Here is a 15,000-nt window from a genome sequence, read left to right on the forward strand (position 1 = left end):
TGACAGCACTAAGTTAATAGAATATTTGAATTATTAAACAGGTCGCGTTTAAATTCCAGTGCTCTGACGGGAGCTGTCGTGATTGCGTTAAGGATGCAATTTATGACATTTTATGAAATCGGATAAAATAAATATTAAAAAAGGTTCAATTTTAAGCGAACACGCCTGGAGAAAAGAGAAGTTCTGTAAAACATGAATTTGAATCACATATTTCTTGAGCGAGTTTGACCGTATCCAAACATCCTCGGTACACCGTATTTTTATACAGTATTTTGCTGTATTTTATTTTAATTAAAATAGACTAGGAGACGCCATCACTTAAAGCAAAACTCACTGGATCGGGTTTGGAGATTGACCGCATGTTACTGTACTCGCGGTTAAAGTTGTTCCTTTATGTTGTAGACGTTGATGAATGCACTGCTTCTTCACCTGTGTGTCATGTGAATGCTACATGCAACAACGCTATTGGCTCCTACCAGTGCACGTGCAAGCCCGGATACGCTGGGGACGGAAAAGCTTGCAGAGGTAAGACCACCAAATGCAGCTCAATCTGACAAACATTTTCGACAAGTAAGAAGGGAGAGACGGAAATATACATGTAGAGTAAGAGGTAGTTACAGTAAACGTTTTGGAATATTACGTCATTGTAATGACTTTTATCTTTATCTGTTTCCATCTTCATTTTCCTCATTATTTTAACTGAATTCCTTCTTTTTTTAACTCCTTCGAACTCATTTTTGTCTTTCAATCCAGTGAATTTCCTTTTCCTTTTTTGCTCTCTTTCTCTTTCTCTTTCTCCACCACTTTCGTTTCGCTTTCCTTATCCTGTTGGACTTCAGCGTGGGGAAGGTTTGAAGATTGACCAACATATGCACATTGCGTTATCTATATGTTTATCTATTTTTGTTTTTCTACTAGACATGTCTCTGGTCTCCCTGCTCCTTTTTATTTATTTATTTATTTATTTATTTATTTTTTAATTTTACGGATGTTCCCTTGTTTATTCTGTTACCCTTACATTGTTGCTGCGCAAGTTGTGTTAAGAAAAAAAAAAGGCTCATTGACTGCATAATTTTTACCTTGTTATATCGTTAGTATTGATAGCACTAAGTTTATAGAACATTTAAATTATTAAACAGTGTGCATTAAAATTATTCTGCTGTGACCGGAGCTGTCGTGATTGCGTTACGGATGGGATTTGTGACATTTTATGAAATGAGATATATTTTGGAGTAGTTCTCAAATGACTGTCGAAAGTAATTACCCGATTGCAGTTGCTACGCTTGGTGATTGGTTTAAAAATCTCTCCCCAGTCTATCAACCAATAAGACGGAAAACGAAAACCAATTACGACTTGCACGCGCAATTTTTGCCGTGCCTTAAAGAAGTTACATTGAACTGCTATGAATTTGGATTGGTTCATTGCGCTGTTTGCATCTGTTGAGGATGATGGAAGAAATTACTTTGGTATTTCTTTTACGATACTCATTTGAAAACAGCTCAAATTTCTGTGTCCCACTTTTTTGTCATCATTATCATCGACCTCGTTATCATAAGCAACCATTTTATCCCTTTTATTTTGCAGTATTTTGATTTTCTAGGTTTATTTATTTATTTTCTTTTGATATTTAACTTGTTCCATAAGATGCGCCTCCGCACATTGTTCCTTCGTCTTCGAAGTTATAAAACAAAATTATTATTATATTAAACACCAATTTTGTCAATGTACCTTTTCTCAGCCTCCGCAGAAACAACGGTGACTGTATCATACTCCTGCTCAAGTAATTTGCTTGTCCTTGACGTCAGCAATACAAGCGGAATAATACGATCAAACTACAAACGAGTCCAGTCAACGTATAACAGCAATATGGATTTTTTCTGGAATTTTTCTTCAATCGCCAAGCTTCATCTTACCTTCTTCCGGTTTCAAACGCAAAGTGGATATGATTTCGTCACCGTGTACGATGGGAACTCATCGTCCTCCCCTTTGCTTGGGAGATTCAGCGGAAGTTCTGTTCCTTCGCTTATCACGAGTTCTTCAAATCAACTCTTCGTTCGCTTTACATCCAATAACGTGACTCAATACAGTGGATTTGTCGCACGTTACGCAGGTATTGCTCCAAACGTACATAGAACTGATAGCTGTACAGAGCCGCAAATTTATCGTATCCATTGAACTGATGTATACCTTCACATTCTGACGAAATTCAGGATGCAGGGATGGACTGGTGGTGTTAAAATTCGCCTGTTAGCAATTCGGATGGTTGGCTCCATAGTGGATTGAGTCCGTTAGTTCGCTGCTCTGCTCGGACAGGCTTTTTGTGTTTCTTTGCTTGTTTATTGTTCAGTATGTTTTGGGACGTGGGGTTGGAAGGGGGGGGGGGGGGGAGGCTTCTTCACGTTGCTGTCGATTTGACACGATTGGTGTGAGACAGGAAATTACCTATCAAAAGAATTAGCTTCACCAATCAGCCACCAAGTCCAAATAATACTTTTACTTTTCCTTCTTCAAGCACTGACAGGGGACGGCTTTTCGGCAATCTACCATTAGCAGCAAAGATGTGTTAGTACCATACATATCTATCGAAAGCAGGAGTCAAAACGCAGTTCCTAACAGCAAAAAGCACAACAAAAATCTAGGGACAGCACGACGAACACAGACACAAGCAAGTTAGGATATGGCAAAGCACGGTAGAAGTAGGCGCGCCGTATTAGAGAGAGTAATATAGTGGTGGCACGCCAATCAAATGAGGTCAGGCAAATTGTATTCGCAAAGGAATCATCAAAGGCTTTGGGTAATGATACCTGGTTCAACTGAAACACTACGAGCATATGCCATACGACGTTTTTCTCGAGGTACTCGACTAAAAACACAACAGTGAAACCACTAATGATCACATGACAGGCTAAATCTTGTTAATCCATCAACTGAACAAGAGTTCGGTATAGAAAACAACCATATGTTAGCAAAAGGTACTCTTCACAAGGCAGAGTTACACCGTATTAACGACCAAAACCAAAAGGCTACAAGGCATAGCGAGAGTAAACATCACGACAGGAGTAAAGTTGGCGACCACTGTGCGGGTGCAGTGCATTGAAAAGTGTAGCTAGCGAGTCAAAGGGGCTTGGGAGCCACGACCTCTTTCCTTGTACCTGCTTATATTGCATTGTACCCATTATTAGTTTGTTGCTGTTTCTAACTTGAACACGGTGCGCTTATTCCTTTCTTGCCATGCCTGGTTGTTTCAAATCTCCTATGCCCAGTCAATAGTATCTAAGTTTTTGTAGTACACGTTCCTTTCAGGATGTAACTTTTGACGGTTACTTGTTCTGCAACTGTGTAAATCTTGGAGATCTTTTGGCTTTCTTCACTAAAGAGTTAATGAGCTTGACTACATATGATTTCGACCGTATTTCAATGTCAGTGTACTTCTGATAGCCATTCAACTTATATTATTGTAATTATTATCCTTATCTAAAGCAATCAGCCCTGGCTCAATCCGTCTAAAGGGTGGCTCCAAATCAAGTGGCAGAGTAGAGATTTTCTACAACGGTCAGTGGGGTACAATTTGCGACGACACTTGGGATATTAACGATGCGAGAGTAATATGCAGACAGCTTGGATTCCCTGGTGCTTCTGCAGCGTACCATGGTTCTTACTATGGTCCAGGTATTGGTCCTATTTGGATGGATGACGTAGCTTGCTCAGGCAGCGAGGCACACATCTACGATTGCAGGAATCGAGGATGGGGTGTCCATGACTGCACTCACAGCAGAGATGCCAGTGTAAATTGTTCCTGGATTCGTCTAGCTGATGGCGGAGCTAACTATGGCCGCGTTGAAGTTTATCATGACGGACAATGGGGCACGGTGTGTGATGATCACTGGGATATCAGTGATGCCAGCGTAGCGTGTCGCCAGCTCGGTTTCTCCGGAGCTACCCGTCAGTACCAAAGTGCATATTATGGCCAAGGATCAGGTCCTATCTGGTTAGATGATGTGCACTGCGTTGGTGGAGAAGCTTCCCTATCTTTCTGTAGCCATAATGGATGGGAAATTCACAACTGCGGTCACCATGAAGATGCAAGCGTGGTTTGTTATTAATTAACTCTTTCACTTAGCAATTACTTATTGCTTCATTTCACATAATTTCAAAATATTAATAAGTTAGTGTCCTAATTATCATCCTTTATTATGATATCATATTTGTAGCGATGACATCTTTGGTCTCCGTTGTGAGTATTACGAAGCGAGAAAATAAAATAATAATGCAATGAAAACAGTGGAACAAGGCCAATGCGGGACGACAGAAATGGAAATCTAAAAGTAAGATCATCTCATTTCGAGTAAATTAAGTTGTTCTGTCACACTTTGGTCCTTTTATTCCTAGTCTTCCTTTTACAAGGCATTGTTAACAAGGCTTGGATTGATACTTGTTAACTGACACTGTCCAAATTAAATTGACCTTATCCCGCGCGAACACTTGTCCTTTCCACGTTCGTGTGGCTACGTCACCAATCATTTGAATGAAAGCGAGGCCGGGATTAACCTTGTTATGCAGAAGACGTCATCGCTACTTTTAACTGGTTGTATTTACAGAAAGCAAGCGACCACATTCGTATTAGACCAAGGCAAGAGAGTTTAAAGGTAACAGAAGTAATCTCTCATATTGTCCCTATTCCCATTGTAATCCCTCTTAAGTTATTTTTAGATCTCCTGCGTAGTCCGGTATTCCCACAAGGATTAACTGATAGCCAATCTTATGTCCCCATTTTCGCGAACGACGCGAATCATTGGGTGAGAATTCGCTCAGCTGTAAAAATGGGGACATATGATTGCCTATCAGGTAACCCTCGTGGAAATACCAGATCTCGCAGGTGATCTAAAAATAACTTAAGAGGGATTACGATGGGAATAGGGCCAATATGAGGAATTACCTCTCTTACCTTCATACTCTCTTAACCAAAGTCAACTCTAGCCTTTGCTATTTTTGCTTCTTTGTTTTCTTCGTTTCCTTTTTTTTTTCGTCATACAGTTGAGCACCTCACTCTTGTGCGTTCTTATGAACCAGACGAGATGAGCCAAGGAACGTTTGTTCTTCACAGAATTAACCTTTTTGCAACTTAGAGTGCAGTTTTCATTCACGAAATCTAGATTTTTTGAGCATTCTCCATTTTGATCCCAATTTTTGCAATGCTTGTTTTTATTACTGCAACCTAGAGAAAATAATTTGTGTGAATAATAAAATTAACATTATATCCAAATAAGGGAAGATTGGCATGGATTGCGTGCTAAAAGCATAAGATTTGGGCTTTAAATTTCTTTGGTCATAGAGATGGTTATGCTCTGGTTTATTGAGGTCGAAATCACGAAGATTTCCTTGAGAATTTATAACGTATATTTTGACCTCCTCAAAAGTTATATTGGAGATACTACATTATTGTACGGCAAGCAATTCTCGGACTAAATGGAACACTCTGATTGGCTGGTTTTCGGTCGGGATTTTACAGCAGGAACCAATGCCCTAGACTCGCAATCCGTTTCTGTATTTTTTTCTCTCTCCCGGGAAATTCAAGTTGAGCGAAACACAAAAAGTTTTTTTTTTTTTTTTTAAGCGGAAATTTAATTTAATCATCACAGTAAATTTATAGCATGCGAAAAATAGTTTCCCATGTAAAAGGGTACCGTTTACAGTTCACTGGTGGAAGGCGAAGATTACGAACATTTACCAAGCGAAGAAGTGTCCAATCACTCAAACAAACGATGCCATATAATAAACATCTTGCTAATCTCAATTGTTCGGGACCGTTCTGGGGAAAAATTGGATCTCGGTCGTTTTTGTGCGGCCGCGACCAAGGGCCAAAATTCCTCAGTACGGCCCTCGCGCTCGGTTAGTAGGAGGTTATTATCACAAGTTACATTGATCGATATTGATGGTGACCCGACGATACTCGGAAAAATCCGAGTGCTCCTTCACAGTTGTCGAACCTTCGACCTTCCGATTACTAGTTCAGATGCTCTACTACTGTGATAGATGTTAACCCCGGTAAATGAAAGGAAGAAATTTTTACCGATGGTGATTCGGGGATACTCGGAAAAATCCGAGTGCTCCTTCGCAGTTGTCGAACCTTCGTCCTTCCAACTACTAGTTCAGATGCTCTACTACTGTGACACATGTTAACCCCGGTGAATGAAAGGAAGATATTTTTACCGATGGTGATTCGGGGATACTCGGAAAAATTCGAGTGCTCCTTCGCAGTAGTCGAACCTTTGACCTTCCGATTACTGGTTCAGATGCTCTACCACTGTGACACATGTTAACCCCGGTGAATGAAAGGAAGAAATTTTTTACCGATGGTGACTCAGGGTTACTCAGATGGAAAAGATCCGTGTGCTCCTTCGCAGGAGTAGAAGGTACGTCTCTCCGATTACAACTTCGGATGCAATGAGCCAACGGGTGATAGTGGGAACTTAGTTATTAAACTCGATTTAGGTTTGAATTGTCCCGCTATACTGCTACGACTGTTTGAAGTTATGGTGGATTCTCGCTACGTGTCATCTCCTTGATAATAATAATAATAATAATAATAATAATAAGAAGAAGAAGAAGAAGAAGAAGAAGAAGAAGAAGAAGAAGAAGAATTTTGTTGTCACAGCTTATTTGCATCAGTTTCAAGACAACAGCCTTGAGTGTGCATTTTACACTGCACTGATTTGATGATACTCCTTTATAATCTTACTACAAAAGGAACAACTTTTCTAACAGTTTTGTGACAAATTTGGATAAGAAGACTGGCAAAGTCATTTTGCGGCCTACTTGGGAAACAAAACCAAAGGACTTACCATTTTAAATGAATGCAAGTAAAAGAAACCTAGACTGTATTACTAAGGTCATGTGCATGCGTTCTATTAGAATTAGAGACAAATGATAAGCACTTACGTAAGCTTGTTACAAATTGTTCAAAACCAAGTAAGCACTGTTTCGACCCTGGAGAGAGGGTGCGCCAAGTCTTTCCCTTAAATTTCGCTCTTCTATTTACGGCTCCTTTTCCCCCTGCAATTGTGTATTTTTCTTTGTTTTGTTTTTTTTTTCTTATCTTACCAGCCACAAATAAGTGATGTGATTACAGTTAGTCGGTGATTTCTCATCCAAATCGGTTTCAACCATCCTTTGTGCTTACTATACTTTGTCTGTTTTCCAATCAACAAGTCGTCTTGTTTTGCGGTAGCAGCCAAGACAGGGAATATTCGCCTTTCAACCTCGCCTGTCGTGAAAGCATTGAAAAGAGTCGCCTTATGCAGATCTTCCGAGGAAGGTGTCGGAAAAAGCTCATATGAGCGATCTATTTCTATTGCATCATTAAGTTATGTTTGTTTTTAGGTCTTTCAGATTTTCTTCGCTTTTCGGTTGTCCCATATTAAGGCTTAGAATGTCAGGTTTTCATGATCAACTTATTTCCGTTTACATTGAAAAGTGCTAAAATGACCTGCTAAGGAAAGGCAGTCAGTTGTAACTTTTTTTACTCCGACGCGGGTATATTTTTAGGCCTTTTTCTGTCTCTGCCAGTCGTACGCGTTTGTTTTCACTTTATAAGCTTATGAGCTATTCCACTTACAGCGACTCTTTCAAGAAGTCTTTCCATAGTGTTGTTACCGATATTGCTTAATTTAGTGCTCACTCAACTGGTGGAGCTACATCAGCCCCTATCCTGGAGTCCCTGACAGAAAACGTTTACGACACGACCGTTGGGCCTCAGTGAGTGCCATTGATACCTATGTCAGAGACCCTTTAGAGAGTTTATTAGAGGTCTCAAAGCCCTTAACGCCTTCAAGCCCTTTCTTTAACTTCCACTGAGGGCTTGGCTGGCCAACGCGCCCATGCATCCTAGCTTGAGTGTCCGGTTGAGTAGTGGAGGCAAAATATGTAATTTGTGATAATCCTGATTAGTTCAAATTGATATTTGCCGTCACGTAGCAGAGGCTTGGTTGTGAGCGGCAGGCGCTTGGAGTGCCACGTGATCGTGGTTTTTATTTGGCCATCGTTTAGCGAGTGAGGCATTCTACGGTTAGCCTTCGCCTTGTGCTTTTGTTCCATTGAGCTGAATTAGTTTTTAATGCCTTCGTTAGGCAATATATGATAGCGTTCATTTACATTGCAAGTAGTGTCTTTCAATTAGAATTTCCTAGAACCCCGAGGGCTGCACCACTGCCTTGGGTGGGGTACACGTTCCCCGCTTCTTTCTACTTGCTGTTTTTTTTTTTTTTAGGGGTTTTCGTGTCCGGCTTTGGTAAATTAATTTTCTCTTTATTTTAGAATTGATGAATTAACATTCTTGTACCTATTCCAGGGCTTAATAAACTGCACAGTGGCTTGGCTGGCCAACGCGCCCATGCATCCTAGCTTGAGTGTCCGGTTCAGTAGCGGAGGCAAAATACAATTGGTCTGTTCACTGCCCGGAGATATTAGCTGATAATTACTGGCCATCATGAAATCCTATTGTTCTCTCCCTGCATTAAATCAACGATTGCATTCTTTAATTAAAAATTCTGCAACAACTGTCTGAGGAAAGCCGGAGGGGGGAGGGGCGTTTTGTTAGCAGGGAAATTATCTGGGGTGATATATCATGTTTTAAACGTGCTACATCCAACGAGGTGCAATAATTTTAATATTGCAGCCTGGACGCTGCGATATTAATAATATTGCAGTTATCCTGTTTTAGAAAGTTTAAAATGCGTTAACTAGCACTATCCCTGATAATTTTAGAACTTTTTCATCAGCACCGTTACGGTCTAACTTCCGTTTGTTGCAAGTCAATTTTTTGTTTCGAGGTGTCACTTCAACAAAACCTTTCAAAAATCCTTTTCCAGGATTGCACTGAATAAAATGACTGAATTCTCTGGATTATAAAGTATGCGAGTTTGTCATGTTACACGCCCTGCACGTGTTAATTTCATTAGTATAGTTGTTTTTACCAACTATAGGAAGTCCTGTTTCTTATTAATCATTTGGCCATTTAATCCTGCATCTGCGATTACAAAATCCAGAACGTCAAGGACATTTAAGGACGTTCGCGCGAAAATTTTTCAACATTGATTTTTTTCTGAAACTTTTACCACTGTAAGATGATGAGTTAGTTATGTCAGAAATGTAAAAAAAATGGGGGGTCACCGACTTCGTTTTGGAGAGAACATGCCCGGAAAAACACCCAAAATGTGACAAAATCGGGCTTCGTTAGCGAATAAGGCCAGTGTCTGTAAACCCAAATATATTGCAATTAAATCTTTGAAGTAAAATCTTCTCTGCCAAATATTGTTTAAGTGGACTTATTAAGTGAATTTAGTCAACTGGTGAGGTTCCTTAAAGATCAAGTTCGCGTTTAGCGACCACAGTTTCACGCGCCTTGCAGCCACAAGATGGCAGGATTCGATGTCCCGTAAGCAGAAATCTTGAAATTTTTTTAACTTCCCACATTGATTTTTTGTTCATTTTTGGACAACGTGGAGATAATTGTAAATAAAATCCGTTTCTGGAAAGAAAAATAGGGGTCACCGAACGTCCAAGACCGTTAAATCAAGGCAAAGCTATAGCAATGGCCTTTTGCCCTATCATTTCTTATTTTAGTACTTAGCGCGCGCGCTCGTGTATGACGTGGCGTGTGCATTTGCGTGCGCAGTAAGGATGCGCAGAAACAATTGGCGCGAACGTCCTTAAATAAAGCATTGACATAAAACCGTGCAATATCAGTGGTCACTTATTACTTTATTCAAAACAAAACAAAATTGCTCCTTTTCAATATGTTATATTTTCAAACGGTGGCAAAATTGCTGTTAAAATTGACCTTGGGTTTCCTTTAATTAGTTTCTGTTTCTACTTGTACACCACCGTGTTCCCCATGATCAAACCTTTTTACACTTCCAACGACACGAAACTGTACAACACCCTTTTCAAATTCAGTAGTGATAAAGCGATTTGTTCTCTCCCCTCTTTAACATGATTTGTGCACCGTCAAGGCGAAAATTACAGACAAAAAAACATGAAACAAAAAGACTTGCCGAATTTCATAACCATATCCATGCATTAAATATGTTCTAACTGAAGAGAGAGAGAGAGTGAAGATTATCAGTCAAACGGAAAATTAAAATGTTGTGAAAGAAATTAGTCTGCTTGTAATTTTAGCTTTAGTTGTTAATTAAAAATGTTGATTATTGTTTGCGAGGCCTGCTTGTTTTCTGCTGTCAGCACAAAAGTGTTTGATCACTGTAAAATGTATACACTAATGACGATTTTAAATTTTGTGCTTTATGCAGAAGCATAATTATTTCCATATACACTATTTTGCTTTCTAGGGTTAAGAACGGGAGCTCCGTTTTTAGGCTTGGCTAAATCTATATATTACAGAGTTATTACACGTAAAATGGATCTTTCCCAGCTAGAAACAATGCGCAACATGCAGTAAGCCAAACAGGAATTGTATCTGATATTAGTATATACTAAAACAGCGGATAGCGTTGAACGTGCGCCCTGATTGGCTACTCAAACTCCGGATATCCTTTGCTATTCACCTCCGAACAGTTCACGCGGAATTTGTACCCGAAAATGTGTAATCTTTGCAGGAATAAATGAGTTAAAATCATCCTTTGTGCTATATTATTTCACCGTTTTAGTATATACTAAAACAACTATTCACCTCAGTGTCGGTGGCTAGTGGTGGATAACAACGCTTACAAAGCAGGTAAATATTCTCCACTAGCCACCTCTACTTCGGTGGTTACTTGCTAAATAGCAACTCTGTGAATAATACTATATCACTGTCATCTATTACACTCTTTGGCTGAGCGAGAAGGAAGGGAAACCTCTGCACGGATCTCTTTGGACGAATAATTAAACTCTTAAATTTTTACGCTTGCCCAATGGCGGCTGAGTGGAAGTGACGTTGCATACAGTTCACGTAGCGCATGCGTGGCAGAACATCGAGGAGATCCGTGCAGAAGTTAGTTCCTTTCTCGGTAGACAGGGAAAGCAAGGGACCTCTGCCAAGCAAGGTAATTACTTCTATTCGCGCGGACTACATTTCTGACAGTGCAATGTATTCTGAAAGCATCACGACATTTTTCACACTGAAAAATCTCGGTGTGAGGTTACACACAGTTTTAGCATGTGACTACATGGTACTGAATTCTCTAAAGAGTTGTTTAATTTTACACCCGAGTAAAGTTCATCAAAGTAAGTCTTTGCGGACGGATAAGAGAACGTTTTTGCTATTGTGAAACAATCTTAGCGATAACTGTCTTTGAAAATGAGAGGAAACGATTTCTTAGGCAAACACGGAAAGTGAAGAAAATATGAGGCATTTCATTTCATACTACTAATGTGTTCGGTCCACATTAAAAATGTATTCTTCAATAAATAATTTTTTTAAACGCCTTTTATTGCTTAACAAGACGCACTCTTCCCACAGCGTGTAACGATCGAGTTGTGGCTGAATTAAGAAAATCTGGCGAAAGCAATAAAGGTATGCAGATATTTATTGCGTGTATACCATCAGGGAAAAGAGCCAGTTTGTCAGTTAGGATTTCCATAGGGAGCTTAATTACGCAAGAACGACTACTGAGAGAACGTCATCTATCAATTCAAGATAACTTGTGAAAAGACATTCTAATTGTTTCGTTGTTATTCAAGACGTTTGTTATCCATAAGGTGTGTGCCATTTTTGCAAGAATAAAATTGGTACGAACGGTGTGAATGTTTGAGGAAATTTGGACTTTTTTAGTCTAATGCTCCCGTCCTACATTTCACCTTTTTCTAACACGAGCACAGTGAAAAATTGTATAAAATGTTAAACAAACTAGTAGGGCATCGTTGCTCAAGGCCCGCCCACCTCTCAATATCAAAGCAAGTATGAGGAAAACCAGCTGACGCAAATAAGGGAAACTTGTCGTCAATTAGCATCTTTTGTTCTAACAAACCGTGATCGAGACACTTCCCTTTTTTTTTAATTATCAGCATTTGACACGTACTTGATGCACTACAAATTAAAGTAAGAGAAATAGAAAACGAATCAATGATTACATTTTGAAATGCTGATTGTACACATCACTCCGACAAACAGGTAAGGATTAACAACTTTTACACCAGAATATCGAGACCCTCCCATTTGTTTTAAGAGATGTCTTTGTCTCGACTACAACGACTTATGAACTGAATTAATTGTCATATTTAATTCGAACTTTTAGTTTAAACCAGTAATGTTAGGAATAAGCAGGTTCTTTCTGCAGTCCCATATATAGAGGTTTGCAATCAGAAGAAGATAGTTGAGTAAGGGGCATGAGCGTGTCTGCAAGACACCAACGACAACATCTTGCAAGGAAAGGTTATTGTTTTTCTTTCATCAGTGCTTTGCAAAACATTATAAAACTATTCCAGAAGTCACTGGAGTAGAGTGGAAGCTTACTGGCCATACTGGAAAACACTCTTCCTACTCTGTTTACATTGATGGAGTAACACCATGAAAGGAAAGGAAAGGAACTTTATTTAAGTGTCTAGTCGTTCTAGCGCTGGAGCGCTAATTGGGGACACTGTAAACTGAAATGAACAATGAAAGTAAATCAAGTCAAATGTTGGTTTTTGAGGAGAGGGGAAATCGGAGTGCCCGGAGAAAACCTCTCGGTGCAGAGTAGAGAACCAACAAACTCAACCCACATTAGTGGGAGGCGAGTGCTCTTACCACTGCGCCATCCCTGCACATGATAGCGTCAAATGCTCACGTCCTACATATGGCACTAAATTTCACGTTTTTGTCAGCTCGAAAACTCAGTGAACAATTTTTGAGTTAAATGTTAAACGAACGAGTAGGGTGCCTTTGCTTAAAGGGAGTAGTTTCTAAAGAAACTGTGGTGCTGCGTCGGTGGGGAAATAGTATACCAAAATGTGGTTTTATCAACGGAGTTTACAATGTAAATTGGCCACCGTACAGAGATTCTTTCAGCTTTTAGGATCTCTGTACGGTGGCCAATTTACATTATCAACTCCGTTGAAAAAACCAAATTTTTGCCTTTGCTTAAGGCCGGTTCAACCCTCAATAGCGAAGCAAGCACGAGCAAAACCTTCAAACGCAAAAGGGAAACCTGTCGTCAATTAGCATCTTTTGTTCTTAGAAAACGTGATCGAAACACTACCTGCACTGTTTATATTGCTGCAGTAACAACATGCTGGCTTCACAAGTAAATACCAGTCCTTAAGCTCCATGAAATAACACGATCTCGCACTTGGCCTTCTTTCAGACAACATGCTACTTCATTTAATAAAACTGTGCGCATCGCGGATACTATTCACCTGGGTTTTGCAGATAAGAATCTTTATTGTAAAAGGCGTCATTGCAAAATGAATGTTATTTCTTTAAATTTGTTTAAACAGCTGATATGTACCTGTAATTCAGATATTGCTAAAAGAGGTTACGATACGTTACGGCTTACACGGAGATAATAGTAATAGTAATAGCTTTATTAATAAAACCATTGCAGCCTTACGACTGAATTACGGATTATTTACATATAATAATAGCTATAAAAATATATAAGAAGACAAAAGTTTAAAATGTTGTAAACATTCCTTAAAATCTACAATTATTAAAAAGTGTATACACAACCCCAGGTTCGATTATTGATTTGCATAATAAAAATTTACAATTTTCTGTTATTGGTCACCAGAGCCTTGCGAAATTGTAAGTTAGAGAAAGGCATACGTCTTGAGTGCCTCTGTTTGTAAGAAGACAGTAAATAGTAGCATCCCAGTATACCTAAAACCAAATTCAATTTCAGTCGCGAGCCAACATCTTAAGCGTTTCGGATACTTTGATGTGATTGGAATGATCTAACTTCCGAGTTTTCTTATGTTCTTTTATGTTTACGAATTTTGAAGTAGACGAAGGAAAAGAATCCATAATGATTTACAGATCTGAAGATAAGTTCAAAAAATAAAATTATCGAGCGTGCGTGATCTACAATACTCGTCAAAAATCTTGAAACACTTGTGGCTGTTTCCCCTTCCCCAATGTTGATTTGGGTATCACAGTGGTCTCAGTGCTTCAAAACACGCGTGGCTCAACATTGGGGAGGGAGAAGGCACATTTCAGTTGGGAAAACAGTGTGAAGTAGAAATCTCAGGATTTTTCCAGAAAATTCGAGAGAAACGGTGTCTGTTTCAACGATTTGTGACAAGTATTGTAGATAGAATATGCACAAACTACTATAGCTGGAGATAATAATTATCTTCCTTTTTAAAGATAACAGCTAGAATTCCCACCATCTCTGTAAGGAAATTTAACGTAATCTAATCTAAATATTGATACATTCGATTGTCCACTGAAAGTTGCAATTGGGATAACTATTCAAGAGATTTCTTATCCTATCTTTAAGAAACAGAACTTTGTGTACGCAATTCGATGTCTTCTCTGAGTATTCATGCAGCCATAGAAAACGAGTTAAAAAGCGTTGATATGATTCAGTTCAGAGAAAGTTGTTTGTGAGTACCGTAATTTAGTTTAACTGATATTTACAATCCATTTTATAAGTAATATTGCGGAAAAGCATACCGATATCTCTTATGCTCGGTTTAATAACCAAGGCGAATTGTGTGATGTTCTGAATTGGGAAAAAAATCAGTAATTAAGTTATAATTCGAAACAAATGTTGTTTTAGTTACCAGAGAGTTACTTCCAAATGCGGGAATAAAAAAATACCGGGTAATGTTACCCACACGGAATATAGTTATAGATACTAACGAACAAAAACCATCAATGCATATAGCAGAACCACTAGTCATTAAAAAATGATCTTGTTTAAGGTCGGCATTTTTAATCTCTTTTAGTTGTCTGCAAAACGCTTTACAGCTGTTATCACAAAGGAAATGAAAACGCTGCCCGTGCTCTTGATTTCTGTTGTTACTTTTCAAATTGTTGTTAAAACAAACTGTCAACAATGTCCTTTATTTGGATCTGAGGT

General features: G+C 39.0%; 2 protein-coding genes across 2 annotated transcripts in view; both read left to right on the plus strand.

Annotated features, from left to right (window-relative positions):
- Positions 1 to 4,616, plus strand: part of LOC138032759 (uncharacterized) — a 20,853-nt gene extending 16,237 nt beyond the window's left edge. Inside the window, exons 3-5 of the mRNA XM_068880481.1 lie at positions 403 to 525; positions 1,740 to 2,111; positions 3,482 to 4,616. Coding sequence (XP_068736582.1) covers positions 403 to 525; positions 1,740 to 2,111; positions 3,482 to 4,104 — 1,118 coding nt within the window. The 3' untranslated portion in view covers positions 4,105 to 4,616. The remainder of the gene's footprint in view (positions 1 to 402; positions 526 to 1,739; positions 2,112 to 3,481) is intronic.
- Positions 1 to 15,000, plus strand: part of LOC138032756 (uncharacterized PE-PGRS family protein PE_PGRS20-like) — a 100,994-nt gene that overhangs the window by 28,752 nt on the left and 57,242 nt on the right. The window lies entirely within an intron of this gene.

Source organism: Montipora capricornis, chromosome 14 (genome assembly GCF_036669925.1).
Source record: "Montipora capricornis isolate CH-2021 chromosome 14, ASM3666992v2, whole genome shotgun sequence".
In the NCBI taxonomy this organism is placed as follows: domain Eukaryota; kingdom Metazoa; phylum Cnidaria; class Anthozoa; order Scleractinia; family Acroporidae; genus Montipora; species Montipora capricornis.